Here is a 14,814-nt window from a genome sequence, read left to right as displayed (position 1 = left end):
GCCCCTCCTCCCCCCTCCCTTGGGGGCCTATCCTGCCCCTTCCCCCCCAGGGGTGTGGAGGGTGCTGGCTGTCCCTGGACAGGAGGGGACGCTCAGGAGACAGGGGACGTGGTCTAAACCGATTATGGTGGCGGTTACTTGATTGTATACATTTGTCCAACTCAAATGGATTTGGACACTTAAAAAACATTTTTAAGGTTTTATTTATTCATTTGAGAGAGAAGGAAAGCAAGGCGGCAGCCAAAAGAGGCCGCCCTCCCCTGCAGCCGCCCATGGGAGGGCGGGATATGCACCCCTGCAGGCCAGCGGGAGCGGCCTGTGCGCCGGGGTGAGGGATTCCAGGGCTGGGGGCACGCGGCACATCGAGGGGCGGGGCCGCGGGAGGGGCGGGGGCCACTGAGGGGGCGGGGCTGCGGTGAGGGCGGGGCCAGTGGGGCGGGGCTGTGGTGAGGGGCGGGGCCACGGAGGGGGCGGGGCGGGCGGCGCCGCGAGGGGAGACCTGGCCCCCGCCCTCCCAGGCCTAGCCCGCCCCGCGCCCCTGGGGTCTGTGCTCACTCTATGGGGGTCCCCGAGCCCGCGAGTCAGACGTTAAACAGCAAACAGAAAACTCGAAGAGAGTCTCCAGAAGAGCGGGAAAAAAATTGTTTTCTATGTTTTAAAAAGTGCTTAGATATTGGCATCGGGGCAACCTAGGGGGAGCCCTAGGCCTCTCCTGAGGGCGGGCCCCGCCCACATCTGCCCACACCTGCCCACACCTGCCTCCACCTGCCCTCACCTGCCCCCATCTGCCCCCACCTGCCCCCACCTGCCCTCACCTGCCCACACCTGCACACACCTGCACACACCTACCCCCAGACGACCGCCAACACGCAGTGCACCCCTGGGGCCTGTGCCTGGGGTAGATGTGGGTCCTGCTCCTCCCCTCCCCACCCCAGCGACGGTTGGAAAGAACCTGCCAGAAGAGCAGCTTATGGAGCATTTATTCCTTGCAGGTGGGTGCTGGCAGCCCCTGGCTTTCCCCCACGTGTGCTTCCACCCTGCCCCAGCTCTTTAGGCGGCACAAGGCCTAGTGCCAGCCTTCCTTCCTGTTCTCTCCACAGAAGCCGGGACTTGGGCTCCAGGGCTCCTCTGGCCCCATGGGGGTGGGGGCAGGGGGCACAGCGTGGGGTGGGTGGTGGGGGAGTGGAGGGGCGAGGTCAGCAGGGCAGAGGGCGAGGGCAGGGGTCAGCCCCTGCGATTCCCCCGATTCTGGCTCCCCCGCGGGAGCAGGTGGCGCTGGATCCAGGTCCAGTAGGCAGAGACCCTGACGTAGACCCCTGGGAATCTGGGCTCAGCACACCCGCGGCTGAAGCTCACCACCGCTGCCTGCACCCAGCGCCTGCCCCACAGCTGGCAGACCAGTGGGCCCCCGGAGTCGCCCTGGAAGAAGCAGGAATAACAAACGGGTCCCATGGGATTCAGGTCTGTGCAGCAGGGTGGGCGCTCTCGGGCGAGGCTGCCGTCCCAGGGGCCGGGTGCTAGAGGCCGGGAGGGCGCCCAAGGGAAAGCCCCTGGGGCTGCAGGCACAGGCCTGGTAGGGCTCGGTTTCCATCTTTGGGCTGTGCCTCCCTGCAGCCTGCAAACCGGCTCTAGCTGCCTCTTTTTTCTTTTGGACAGTTGAGGACTGTAAGATTCAGAGAGGTCAAGCAACTTGCTCTAGGTCACCTAGCTAGTAAAGGCAGAGCTAAGATGCAATCTATTATTATTATTATTATTATTATTTAATATAATTATTGTAGTAATATAATTAATTTTATTAATTTATATTTTAATTAATTTATATATTTATAATTTACATATAATATAATGATATAATTATTTAATAATTGCATTAATACTTATTATTATTGCCAAGCCTGCCTGCTTCTTCCAATGCGTACTGCCCCCCTTACCAGTCACGTGGTGTCTCTGGGCCTGGACCCCGTCCCTCTGTGCCCTGCGGCACCTGCTCACAGCCCTGTGACAGCCGGAGCCGACACTCTCTGCTTTTTATTGTCAGGATGGATCTGATCTCATTCTTACGAGAATTATTTGTCAGGTTCCAGCTCCAAGCCAGACACTGTGCTGCGTTAGGTGAGAAAAGCCCCCGGCCTCCCGGAGCTGGATCTCTGGATGCCTCCCCTGCCCCAGGCCCAGGATCCGGCCTGCTTCACAGGGTCACTGAGGATGAGGGAGGTGACCCAGGACAGCTATTTGCCAAGCACAGAGCAGGTGCATCAGATTCCCTGTGAAGGGGGCCGCTGCCTCGCTCCCGCCGCACCTAAGGGTGAACTGAGGCCTACAGGTGTCCCCAGCTCTCCCAGATGCTGCAGGGGGTCAGGGGCAGGAGCACCAGTGGCGGGGGACTGACCTCGCAGAATCCCTTCTGGCCCCGGGAGGAGCCGGCGCAGAACATGTCGGCGGCGATGGGCTCCAGGTAGTAGAGCCTGCGGCAGCTCTCCAAACCCACGGTGCGCACATCCACCTCCTGCAGCCTGTGGGGCTCCGGCAGGGCCTCTGCAGGACACGGGACTGTGGCTGGGGGCCTCAGGGCCCACCTGGCGATGACCCGCCGGGCCCCCAGCCTGCGCTCTGGAGGAGCCAAGGGCAGCAGCTCCACAGGTTCTCCCCCGGGGCCGGCGCACGTGTCGGGAGCAGATGCCTGAGCAAAGCCGGCTGAGTGGTGCAGGATGCGGCCCGAGCCGGCCCCTAAGGTGAGGTGAGGGGCCAAGGGCAGTCCCCCTTGCAGTGCCTCCCTCTGCCCCAGCCCCCTACCCCTCACCCACCATTCTGCCTAAAGTCCCCCCAGCTGGTCACCCAGCAGAGGGTGCCTGCGGGGAAGAAGGAGCCTGGTGGAGCCAGAGGGATCGGCCTGATGGTGCGGGAGAAGGCCACGGGGCGCGCCAGCTTCACCAGGGCCATGTTGCCGCCCTGGAATGCATCCCCGTTGAAGGAGGGGTGCTGGATGACGCTGATGACCGCCACGGAGATGGAGTCCCGGGGATGCGTGTATAGGACAGACTCTCCCAGCTGGACGCTCAGGTCCTGCAGAGTCACGAAGCTGGGCAAGGGGCAGAGGACACAGTGGGCTCTGAGGATGGCAGCATGGTGGCCCCCACTCCGCCCACTCAGCTCTGCCGGGGAGAGGGCATTGCGCCCGGGGCCTCCTTCCGCCCCAAAGGACCCTCTGCTCCACCCTGGCCCACAGGTCGGAGGGAGGTGTGAGGAACGCCGGGCACACCCTTGTCCCTGAGAAACCCGTCGGGCCGGGAGAGGCTCTAGGGAGGAATCCAGCTCCGCGAGAGCGGGTGGTGCAGGCTTCGAGTACAGAGCCCCCCATGCAGCAGGGCCCGTACTGGGGGGACAAAGTGGCTCAGTTCTGCCTGGGGCCAGATGGACAGCCATAGGGGAGGCGGCACCAAGACGGCCGGGGGCCAGGGGACCAGGTCGGGGCTGCGCTGGAGCAGGGTATGGGAGATGATGGTCTCGGCAGGGGCTGGGGCCAGGGCCCCATAAGCGAGGGCAGGGGTGCACCCTGGGGCTGCTGAGGCCTCCGAGGGCAGCAGGGGAGGGGCAGTGGCCTGGGAGGGGCCACAGGAAGGGTGTCTCCCACAGAGAGGACCCATTGGAAACACGGGGGAGCTTCTTGGGGAGGCTGTCATGAGCGGAAAATATGCTGCATGGTGCGCTGGGGTCAGCACACGGGGGCAGGAAGCCCCCAGTAACCGCTGGGCACGTATCAGGACTTAACGTCTGCCCAGGACGTTCCGGAAAGGGCCCTGTACCCTCAGGATTATGGAAGGCGGGGCTCCGGTGGGGGCTCAACGGTGGAGGTTCTTCGCCCCGGGTGTGACTCCAGGGTCCTAGGATCAAGTTCAGCATCGGGCTCCCTGCAGGGAGCCTGCTTCTCCCTCTGCCTGTGTCCCTGCCTCTCTCTCTGTGTCTCTCATGAATAAATAAAATCTTAAAAAAAAAAAAGAATTGCAAAAGGCTTATATACCCCCAAAATAACACTTGAGACAGCCACTTATATTTTAATCATCCCCTCTGGGAAGGTCGTGTGACAGCATAGTTGGGCTTCAGGAGGGGCCAGCCTTGACTGTGGGTTGCTTCGTGACTGTTTTGTTTTGCGTTTGGTTGGCAAGTATTGTCAGGGGGGGTCTTGCTCTTGAAAAATTTGCTACTTTCTCATCCGCCCGTGCTCCCCGCGGCCTCGTGCATGGTGGCTGGGGCGCGGAGCTGCCAAGTGTCCTGCGGCGGCTGAACCCACAAAGCCCGGCCCGTCTCCACAGGGAGATAGTCTCCAGCCTTAAAACAGAGGGAACAAAAAAAAATAAAAAATAAAAATAAAACAGAGGGAACTTCTGACACCTGCCGTGATAGCATGGATGACTCTCAAAGACCTCCCGCTCGGTGCAACAAGCCAAACTGGGAAGCCGGCGTCATAGGACCCTCTTCCACGAGGTGAGAACTGTGGAGCCGGGAAGTGGGGGTGGGGGTGAGGGCTCACGGGGACTGAGCTTCGGGTTGGGAAGTGGGGGATCCTGGCTGGGCAGTGGGGTGGTCCCTGGATAGTGTGGACGGAGCTACTGCCTGGAACTGCGCGCTGAGAGAGGATGGAGATGGCCAATTGCATGCTGTGCATTTAACCGTGATTCCAAAAGTGGAAAAAAGGTTCCAACTTCCAAGGAGCATCAGATGATCAAAATATGTTTTCTTTCCTAGTTTGAAGGAAATGGCCGGCGTTGAGGCATAGCTGCGAAGCGGGGAGCCTGCGGGGCTGACCAGGAGCTGTGGGCGGGCGGGCGGGACTCACCCGGAGATACAGTGCGTGGCAGTCAGCACCCAGCGCCCAGGCTGACTCCGCATACGTGCTGGCCCCCGACTCGGAGGCTGACCTGCCAGGGCCACTGCTGGGGCACCGCCGCTGCGCCCCCCACGATGCGGGCCTCCGGGGTGAAGCTGCTCACTGCTGGAGGGAAAGGGGGTCACCGGGCCGGCCTCCCTCTGGGTGAGCTGGGCCCAGGTCGGGCTGCAGAGGTGGGGTCCCCTCCCGCCCTCGCCTCAGACGGCACAGCCCACGGCACTGCCCGGGACGCCCCACGGTGGTCGGCGTGCACCCTCTCTACCGTCCAGTGGGATCGGGGCCTGGCCACGTGAAGTGTGCCCTGGCCACGGGAGCTGAGTTTTCCCCTTAATTTCAGGGCATCTGGACGTCAGGGGCTCCGAGAGTGGCTGGGGGCCCGGGTGGAGAAGGAGGTGGACGTTCCCATGGCTGTTATTTGGAAGCAGGGGAGGCCCTGCGTGTGGTTCTGGCAGGTTGGGGCACGAGGGGGCACCAGGAAGCCTCAGTTTCCATCCTGTGCCTCCCAACATCTTCCTCTGTCCCGCGGGGGAGCTGCTGCCAGGAGAGCCCTCAGAGCGTTGAAGGTCACAGAAGGGCACGCGAGTGCAACAGTTCTCACACAGACCAAGGGGCCCGGGCTGTGGAGCTCCGAGGACAGCTTGGGTGGAGTGTGACCCCCGCACCCACCCCACCTGCCCCGTCCCCGGGGCAGAGCCTCGAGGCAAGGAGCCCACCAGGAGTCATGGCTTGGGCCCCCAGGGTTGGAGGTCGGGGTCGCAGCCAGCCGGACGCTGTGACCTGGGGACTCACCCCCGTCTCCCAGGATGAGCAACAGGAGCACCAGCGAAAGCAGCATCTGCGGACACCCGCAGGGTGGGGTTGTTGCCGCCTGACCCCCCCCCCACCCGCCACAACCCTCAGAGCCTCCCATAGGACTCCCCGCAGCAAACACACGGGTGCCCCTGTGACCCTGGCCTCGTGGGGTCCCCACCACCCCAGCCCAGGAAGGACCACAGGGCGAGCCTGCCCCTCCTGCTCTCCAGGGACCCCCTCCTTACCTGGAGAGGCGTCCACCCAGGGCCCGGCGGGGACTTGCGGTTCTCGCTGCGCCTCGGTGGCACCTGACTCCGATGGCACCTGCCTCTGGCATTGCGTCACTCTGGCCGGGAGCGACACCCAACCCCTCCCCCTTGGCCTCCCACCCTCTTCCCTGTCCCTCCGAGGTCCCGGAAGCATGGGGCAGGGAAGGAAGCCCTGGGGTGGGGCCGCACAGGGGCACAGGGATCCGGGGTCCCCCCAGGGCTGGCAGCCGGACGAGGTGACCGGTTCGCTCCGGATGTGCTGGGAGAGCTCTTGGCTCCCTCGCTGCCCGGCCAGGCTGCGGGTAGGAAGGGCCAGCGTCCCCTGCCGTGTGGGCGCCGCAGTAGGCTGAGCACCCTGTGTGGCCAGGGCCGGGCAGGGGTCTCCTGCCGAGGAGAGCGGCTCCCTCCCCGCGGTGCACCCGTGCACTGAGCACACAGCTCGGTTGCAGCCGCCCCAGGGAGGCCAGCCTGCACTGGGGGGGGGGGGGGGGGGGGTTGGTCGGGGAGCAGGCTTCAGGAACCCGGCCAGCGCTGAGGGGAGAGCCTGGGGCGTGGTGACCCGAAGCATCTGCCTGGACCAGGTGCAGAACAAACACGGAGCAGGAAGGCCTGGCAGGTTCCGGGAGCCGCCTCCCCGCAGAGCCGACCCTGTTGATCCTGGCGGGGCCGGGGCCCCAGAGCCCTCTTATCTCGGGTACTACCTCCCAGGCCTGCCCCAGCCCCATGGGCCTTGGCTTCCCGTGACCACCATCCCTCCCGCAGGCGCCACAGAGGAGGAGAGGCCGGCTGGGCCTCGGCAGGCACGGGGACCGCAGGGCCTGGCTGAGGCAGCGGCCGCGGCGGCAGCCCTGCGGAGTGGGGGGCCCTCCGCCGGCCTGGCCTCGCTGCGCCACCCCTGACACGCAGGGAACGATGCTGGGACTTGGTGTTACCATGGTAACACACCCATGACACAAATTCCACCCCTGAAACAGTTCAGAGCCCTTGATCCCTTCACGGTCCCGTCCACCTGCTGGCCTTCGAGCCCCAGGTTCTGTCCCCCAGGAAGCAGGCCCCACCGACCCGCCGCGCAGACCCACCCCACGGACCCGCCATGGCCACACAGCTGTCCTGTCCCCAGCCCGTGGCCTTGGCACAGGGTGATGGCGGGGGGCGGGGGCTTCCTGAGGTGGCACAAGCTCCTTCTTCCATGGTTTAAAAACCCAACCAGGAAATGTCCCCTTGTCTTCATGATAAAAATAGTAACTTTTTCCTTTCTGCTTACCCACATGTGCTCCACAACAGAAGGTGCAGACGTTTGGAAAGTCCCGGGAAGCAGTAAAAGTGCCCCAGGTGCTACCTGCCGTGCTGCCCGCCGGGGCCGCAGACTCTGATGTCGTGGGCTGTACTAAGCCCCTGCATCTGCATCCTGGCAGATCCACAGGACCCACGTCCAGGGGCTCAGGTCCCCCGGGAGCCCCACACGCTGACAGCTGTTCCCGCCTGGGGCCGTGGCTCTCCGCCTCCTCTCACCACCCAGACCCCAGTGCCATCTCTCTCGGGGTCCCCGGAGCGCATCTGCCCCGCCTCCCCCGCCCACCGAGGGAGCAATCCGGCTATTCCATTTCCACCCGGGGAATTTATCATAGTTCACTTGTTCCCTCATCCGTGTGGGGAATCTTTCTAGCTATGCTGGATCCAAGAACCATGAACAGATGCCCAGGACAGAGGCCCCAGGGGGCGCAGGCCGGGGAGGCTGGGTGCCCCGAGGCTCCCCCATCGTGGCCGTGGTGCCCGCTGTGGGGCAGCCTGGGAAAGCACACCCACATTTTGGCCTCCTCTTGCCCCTCCGCTTTCGGGGCCCCGTGCCGCAGCTCTACTGAGTCTGATTCCTGACCCCTTGCTCTGCCTCCAGCCCCACACTCAGCTGTCTATGGGCGTTTCTGCTTGGCTGTGCCTGGCATCTGGAACTCAGCCCAGCCAGGGAAGGCACCTGGGAGGGTCAGCAAAGGCTGTCACCTGAGTGGTACCCAGACAAGCAGACACCCCCCTGTAGGGAGGAAGAGATATTTGCATCATAGCCAGGCTACCTTTACATGGCGACTGGTTAATTCAGAGGACAGACCTGGCCTCACAAGAGGAGTTGGATGGACAGATGGACAAATGGATGGATAGACACATGGATGGGCCGATGGATGGATGCAGAGAGAGATGGATGGTGGATGGACGGATGGAGGGACGGAGGGAGGGAGGGACGGATGGATGGATGGAGGGATGGAGGGACACGTGGATGGGCTGATGGATGGTTGGATGGATGGACACGTGGATGGGCCGATGGATGGATGGGCAGATGGATGAATGGACAGATGGATGGACGGATGGAGGGATGGATGGAGGGACGGAGGGATGGAGGGATGGATGGAGGGAGGGATGGAGGGAGGGATGGGTGGGTGAGTGGTGGATTTAATCCTGGGACTTGGGTCAAGCCCCTTGGAACCACCACCGTACAGACTTGGACAGGGCGAGTGAGGGTCAGTGTGAGCTCTACTCATGGGTCACAGCCCCTGGCTCTGTCCTGCACCACAGTCACCACATGGGCCTGGGGACACACTCCTGTGGGAAGCCACCTTGCCCGGGGCCAGCCCATCCCAGAACGGCTGTGGCCACACTCTGGGCGTTCCCCCAAGCTCTCTAATCTGACGCAGACCACATGGAGAGGACGGCCCACCCCAGGAGCCCCTCACCCCCTCCCTTGCATCTTGCTGCCCCTCCCCCAGCGGTGGGGAAGCCCCTGACGCTGAGAAGGCTGGAAGAGAAGGTGGCGCCCAGGCCAGGGCCAGGGGGGCCAGGGCTCAAGCAGCAGACACAGGGAGGAGGAGGCGGCACCCCCCGATTTGCTGCTGGATCCAGGGCATGTAGGTCCGGGCCCCAGTGTAGACCCCGGGAATGTCACACAGGGCACGGCTGTAGCCCCAGCTGACTGTTCCCGCCAGGTACCAAGCGCCCCTCACCTTGCAGACCAGGGGGCCTCGAGGGAGGGGTGGGGGCAGGGGGAGGGGGACAGGGAGAGACTCCCGGAGCAGGGTCCGAGCCCTCACTCCACGCATGCAGCATGTCCTCCCGGATGATCCCGCCGGGCGGTGCCTGGAAACAAGATACAGCTAGTGGTGGAGGAGGCTCCCCACCACCTCCACTCCCACCTGCTGCGGGGGGTCAGGCAGAGGCAGCAGCTCTGAGAGAGGGGACCCGAGGCTGGCAGGGTCCCCGCAGAGCACAGCTGCCCCTGTGGGCACCAGGGCGTAGGGCCCCCCCATCCACCTCTAAATTCCTAAGACTCTGCTGATGGAAGGACCAGAAAGACAATAGAGAGATGAGGGTTTTTTTGGTTTTTTTTCCCCCAAAATGGCTTCTTTTAAGTTGTAAAATATAAACATTTCATTTTTCTGTCCCAGTACTGGCTGCCAGCCGGTCAGAGACCCTCCAGGCTGACCTCGGGGTCAGATCTCTCCAGTGGTGTGCATGGGGTGGGGGGGTGGGCAGGAGCCAGAGGCCCCTTCTCTCCTTTCTGGAACCTGCAGCTGCCCGCCCGCCTGAGGCCCAGGATGCCACGGGGTTGGCCTTGGCACTTGTGGCCCGCATCCTGCCTGAGCCCAGATCTCACACCTCCTTACCCCCCAGCCCCCCAGCAGCGAGTGGGAAATGCAGTGGGCGGCGGTCAGCACCCACGGGGAGGCGGGTGAGGGACCCCCGCAGTGGTGCTCCTGGGAGGCCCAGGGGTACTCGTGTTCCAGGCCGACCTCGTGGCCACTTCCCCTGGGGGGCATTGTGACCACCGACGATGCCCGCTGGGGACGGACGCTGGGGGAACAACAGGCAGGGGTCAGGGACACAGCTGTGCCATCTTGCAGAGCCCGGGAGGTTTCCGGACTGATCTCACCTCGTCAGACGGCCAGCTGGCCTGGGGGCAGGGCTGGGGTCGGGGAGGGGGGGCACTGCACTGGGTTAGGACTCACCCGGGCCCTTGGCGGGCACGGAGCCCCCCAGGCAGGGGAGGGTCAAGGACAGCAGCCAGGGCATCTGCAGGGGAGAGGGGAGGGGGACGGCTGGCGTCAGGAGACCAAGGCAAGATCCCAGGGTCTGCAGAGCCAGCCTCAGGGGTCTGACAGCATCCTCACCACGGATGGACCCGCGGCCCTCCCCTCTGTCCTCCCTGGGAGTCCCTTTATCTCTCCTTCCAAGGAAGTGGGTGGGATCTGGCCAGACTTGCCTCCCCCCGGGGTGGGGAGTGGTGCCACGCTCCCGCTGCGACCAGCGTGGCGGTCAGGGCCCTGCCCCAGCCCTAGCCTGTCCATCCCCTGGCTGGGCCCAGAGCAGCTCCCGGGGCAGACGCAGCGGACCAGCTGGATGCCCCGTCCAGACCAGCATGTCTCAGCCGGGGCCACTGGACACATCGGAGACATGTTGGATGCCGGACTAGGGGCCCTTTGGGCACAGGCCAGGGACACCGCTGAACACCCTCCAACGCACGGCAGCCCCCACAACGCAAGGTCGTCAGGCCCTCGTGTCCAGGGCCCAGGTTGAAATGGCCCCGGTCCAGGCGCAGCCATTTGGGGGTGAGTCCCGGAGGCCAAGGAGGCAGGCGGCCCTGGGCACCCAGAGAAACTGAATCTCCCCCCCAGGGGAGGCCTGGCGCTCGGTCCTTGCTGGGGGCGCAGAAGCCACAGCCCATGACGCAGCCCAGCGCCCAGCCTGTTCGCCCAGCAGATCCTGCCTGGTGCCGGGTGCCGGGTGCCGGGTGCCGGGTGCCACACGTCGGCTGCATGCAGGGACAGCCCACCGTCCAGCGGCCCCGCCAACGCCTGGGACCCGCGTCTCCAAAACGGCCAGGCTCCCAGCGCCCGTGCCCGCCTTGTGGCCCAGTGACTTCTGGGGGCCGAGGCGACCAAGGGGGCCTAGCACGTCTCTCTGGATCAGGAGTCTCATTGTGCATGTGCAAGAGCCAGCGTGTGCAAGAGCCAGCGTGTGACAATCCCAGCAGGTCCCCGGGGCACGGATCCCGGGGGAAGGAGGCAGGCGGAGAGGCTGCCCCGCAGGCACAGCAGCCCCTGAGGCCCGAGGCCCCTGGAGTGCCAGCCCTGCCCCCTTCCCACTCCACAGGAGACTCAGGGGACACGGGGACAAGCCTGGAGTTTCACCCCTCAGCGGCGCCTCGGGCCCGAGACACAGGGGAAGGTGGTGTGGAGGTGAAGCGCTTCAGGCCGGGGCGCAGAGCACACCCCGAGACTCCAGACCAGGCCTCCCGCCCTCGACGGCCTGCGGAGCACGCACTAGGGGGTCCGGAAAGGCAGGGACGGCAGCCGTCAGGATGGGGGTGAGGCCTGAGCCGAGGGGGCAGCGCGGGAACACGGTCCGTCGGGAGCGGCTCTGGGCGGCTCTGGGATGCGGCCCGACGTGTGCACCAGCAGGAGCAGTCCCTGGCAGCCACGTAGGTCCTTAGGGGCTGGGAGCAGCCTGTGGGCGTCCCTTACCTCCTGGAGGCGGGTGGAGGGGTGGGGGTGCGGCTCGGTGTCCCGCAGGGGGACACATGAACCCTGGGAAGTAGCGGGGCGCTGGGCTGAATCGCGTCCACCTCCTACCCTTGCAACCTGCGATTGCGACCTTATTGGGAAACGGGGTCTATGCAGGTGTGATTGAGTTGAGGATCTTAGGATGAGGTCATCTCGGACTGAGGGTGGGCCCTGCAACCGGTGACGGGCCGTCCTTAAAAGACAAAGGAGAGGGGGTTGGACACAGGGAGACGCAGGAGAGGGGCTGGCGGGGCTCCAGAGACAGGGCTGGAGGGGTGCCCAACCTCGGCCCCCACCCCAGGGCTGCAGGGCCGCCCCGATCTCCACCCCCAGCCCAGGGCTGCAGGGGTGCCCCAATCTCCACCCCCACCCCAGGGCTGCAGGGCTGCCCCGATCTCCATCCCCACCCCAGGGCTGCAAGGGCACCTCGATCTCCACCCCTGGCCCCGGGGCTGCAGGGCCACCCCGACCTCCACCGCCAGCCCAGGGCTGCAGTGGCGTCTGCTGTAGGAGCCCCACCCAACCCGCGGCCCGGGGACTAGCACAGGTGTGGAGAAGCAGGAGCAAATCCGTCAGGAGCTCTCACTGTTGTGTTCAAATAAAGTACCCATTGCAAGCAGGTGCGGCGCTCCGGGTCCGGGTGGCATTTCCGGTCGAGAGGAACCCTGGAAGTTGGCAGGAGGCAGGGAGCAGCGGACACGGTAAGTCGCCCACGGGTGGGCTCTGGACGGGAGGGGTCGCGTCGTCCTCAAGGGCCAGGCCCCTGGGTGCCCATGAGGCGGCGGCCGCACTGCTCAAACCCTCCCTCCGGGACCCGACACCAGGGCACCGAGGGCAGAGCGGGTAGAGGAGGGCCAAGCGGACAGAGGGGCCCTCGGGACCGGGGAAGCGCCGGGGTATGGAAGCCGGGGACACAGAGAGCATCTACGCGAGGAGCTTTATTTTCTTTCATTGTATTTATTTATTTGAGACAGAGCAAGAGCGAGGTCACGAGGGGGGGCGGGGAGACGAGGGCCACACGCCCCCGCGGATCCCTTGGACCCCCCATCGGGACCGGAGCCTGAGCCACCCGCGCCCCTACACGAGGAAGTGCCCAAGGGGACTTGGTCCTCGTAAGCCTGGCGGGGGGCAAGCTCGTCCACACGGAAGGGCAGGCGGCCGGGGTTCCGGGTGCAGGAAACTGCAGAGGCACGAAGAGGAGCTGAGGTTCCCGGAGCCGGGCTAGACAGGGGGACCCTGGCCAGCTGACCCGGGAGCTGGATCGGGGCGACAGGAGGCTCCTCACTCCCTCCCCATCCTTGGAATGGGGGTTCCACTTGCCTTTCCACACCCAGAGGCTGCTCCGAGGAGGACACAGTCCTGACATAGCCATGTGGTGCTGAGAACACCTGCGGGGGCACGTGACAGCCCAGGGAGGGCCACCACCCCTTAGGCTCCAGGTGGGCGGGTGCCAGGGCGTGGGCTCCCTTCCCTTATTCTCCCTGCCCCACCCCCTGCGTGGCCTGCCGTCCCCACAAGGGGCCTGTTCCGGGAGACACCAGGCGCCTGGGCGCTGGCGAGATGCCTCTTATCAAATCTACGAGGTCCCCGGCCGCCTGAGTTTGCTCAGACCTTTATCATGAGCGTGATATCAGCACGGCAGCTGAACTGATCAACCCAAAGAATCAAATGCGTTTTCCTCCCATGTCGAGACGCCCGCACAGTCGCCGCCTGTCCCTCCGCTGCTGTGGTCACTTGTGCTGGGAGACTTCTTGGGCGTCAAAACATCCTGCTTCAGACGCGCTCCGCTGGTTGGTCGTGTGTTTGAGATACGCAGCTGGCACCGGGTCCGGTCGCCTGCTATCGGGTTTCGAATAGCTGTTCGTCGGGGAACGTGGCCCGAAAGTGTCCTTTATCCTGGGTGCCCAGAACTTCTCTCCAGGTTGTGCGAGTCCCACCCGGGCTCTCTGCTGTGTCTCCCGGGCTCTGGAAGGGTTGGCATGTTGGCGCAGACCTGTGTCTGGGCGGGGCTCAGCTTCTTGCACCTCCCGTGCCGTCCATTGCACCTGCTGGCAAATTCGGCTAAACCATGTGTTCACCCCCTCTTGTTTCTTTTTTTTTTTTTTAAGATTTTATTTATTTATCCATGAGAGACACACAGAGAGAGACGCAGAGACGCAGGCAGAGGGAGAAGCAGGCTCCATGCAGGGAACCCGACGTGGGACTCGATTCCGGGACCCCGGGGTCATGTCCTGGGCCAAAAGCAGGTGCTAAACCGCTGAGCCAGCCAGGGATCCCTCTTTTATTTATTTTAAATTGACTTTTCCTTTATTCCTTCAGTCATCTTGTCTTTTATTCCACCCTGATGCTTCCTTTCGGTTCCCTCTACTGTCGTCTCACTTCGTCACCTGAACCTTGCACTCTGTGTCATCCCATTTTTCCTAAACCCGGGAATGACCCAGGAATCCCCGCAGGCGCCCGCGTCAATCCCCGTGAGTGTCGGCAGGCTGTGCCTGCTGCGCTTGGTTCTGAACATCCCGTACTCTGACGGCACATCTCTGACCTGGGCCTTGTTGGGAAGTGTATTTTTAAATTTCCAAATGCAGGGGAGCTTGTGTCCGGAATCTGATATAAAAATGGGTGAGTCTAAAATAACAACGTCGCCGGCTCTTGGTTTTGGGTACCAGGCAATCGCAAGCTCGGGAGCAGAGGGCAGGCTGGGTGCTCACTGAGGGTGCCTTCAGGCGCTGACCTCAGACGCCCCAGGTCAGCGGCTAAAGATGCATCCCCAGGAGCCTCCCGGGAAGTTCAGGCCACCCGGGAGGCCGGCCAAGTTGCCTCGCTGCGCCCGTGCGTGCAGATGGGCCGTGCATGTGTCCAGACACTTCGTTTCTGCTGGAGGCATTTGGACCTTCCCAGTCCAACAACCCAGCGACAGACCCACGGGGAGGGCAGCCCCGGGAGGGCCACACAGGGCCCCAGCCTCTGGCCTCCCTTCCCCATCCCTGCCCTGGAGCCAGGGGCAGCACCGAGGAAACCCAATGACCTCAGGGGAAAACACACCAACAAAGGAAGCGGGACACTGGGGGTGCAGGACGAGCCGGGCAGACGCCAGGGAGCACAGGCAAGCCTGGCACCCTAGCGGAGCGCAGCCGGGGCAGGGCCCGGGTCCCCGGGATTGGGACAGACGGCGGACAGCACGTCCAGCAGGCCGCAGGGACACGCGCTCCGGGGACCCAAGGGCGGCTGCGCTGCGGGACATGGTGGTCACGGTGGAGCTCAGCACAGGCCCGAGTCACAGACTGGCACCTCAGGGGGCCAGGGGCTGGTGACAGGGCAGCCG

General features: G+C 64.1%; 1 protein-coding gene across 9 annotated transcripts; it reads right to left on the bottom strand.

Moving 5' to 3' along the window:
• Nucleotides 1-983: 983 nt before the first annotated feature.
• On the bottom strand, nucleotides 984-6,406 carry LOC121487604 (putative inactive serine protease 43). 9 transcript variants are annotated; one of them, XR_005986876.1, is made up of 6 exons: nucleotides 5,923-6,406; nucleotides 5,675-5,720; nucleotides 4,835-4,987; nucleotides 4,529-4,739; nucleotides 2,390-4,326; nucleotides 984-1,419 (listed from the first exon to the last, which is right to left on the bottom strand). XR_005986876.1 is itself a non-coding variant. In XM_041749492.1 (3 exons), the coding sequence occupies exons 1-3, from the start codon at nucleotides 6,012-6,014 to the stop codon at nucleotides 4,857-4,859; spliced, it is 348 nt and encodes a 115-aa protein (XP_041605426.1). In that variant the 5' UTR covers nucleotides 6,015-6,406; the 3' UTR covers nucleotides 4,834-4,856. The 9 variants fall into 9 exon arrangements, 1 of the variants encoding a protein (XP_041605426.1); XR_005986872.1 differs by lacking the exon at nucleotides 4,529-4,739 and having other exon boundaries at nucleotides 4,835-4,990; nucleotides 5,599-5,720; nucleotides 5,923-6,403; XR_005986873.1 differs by lacking the exon at nucleotides 4,529-4,739 and having other exon boundaries at nucleotides 5,599-5,720; nucleotides 5,923-6,403.
• Nucleotides 6,407-14,814: the final 8,408 nt, after the last annotated feature.

Source organism: Vulpes lagopus, chromosome 3 (assembly GCF_018345385.1).
Source record: "Vulpes lagopus strain Blue_001 chromosome 3, ASM1834538v1, whole genome shotgun sequence".
Classification (NCBI taxonomy): domain Eukaryota; kingdom Metazoa; phylum Chordata; class Mammalia; order Carnivora; family Canidae; genus Vulpes; species Vulpes lagopus.
This window is presented reverse-complemented; position numbering and strand designations above follow the sequence as displayed.

What these genes read in the sequence shown, in the direction of transcription:
- LOC121487604 (XM_041749492.1), bottom strand. Translation starts at nt 6,014, where the DNA reads ATGCCAGAGGCAGGTGCCATCGGAGTCAGGTGCCACCGAGGCGCAGCG. An exon ending in CTGGGTGGACGCCTCTCCAG is followed by an intron (nt 5,721 to 5,922) that starts GTAAGGAGGGGG and finishes GGGTGTCCGCAG; the next exon opens with ATGCTGCTTTCGCTGGTGCT. An exon ending in GGCCCAAGCCATGACTCCTG is followed by an intron (nt 4,991 to 5,598) that starts GTGGGCTCCTTG and finishes CTTTCCCTCCAG; the next exon opens with CAGTGAGCAGCTTCACCCCG.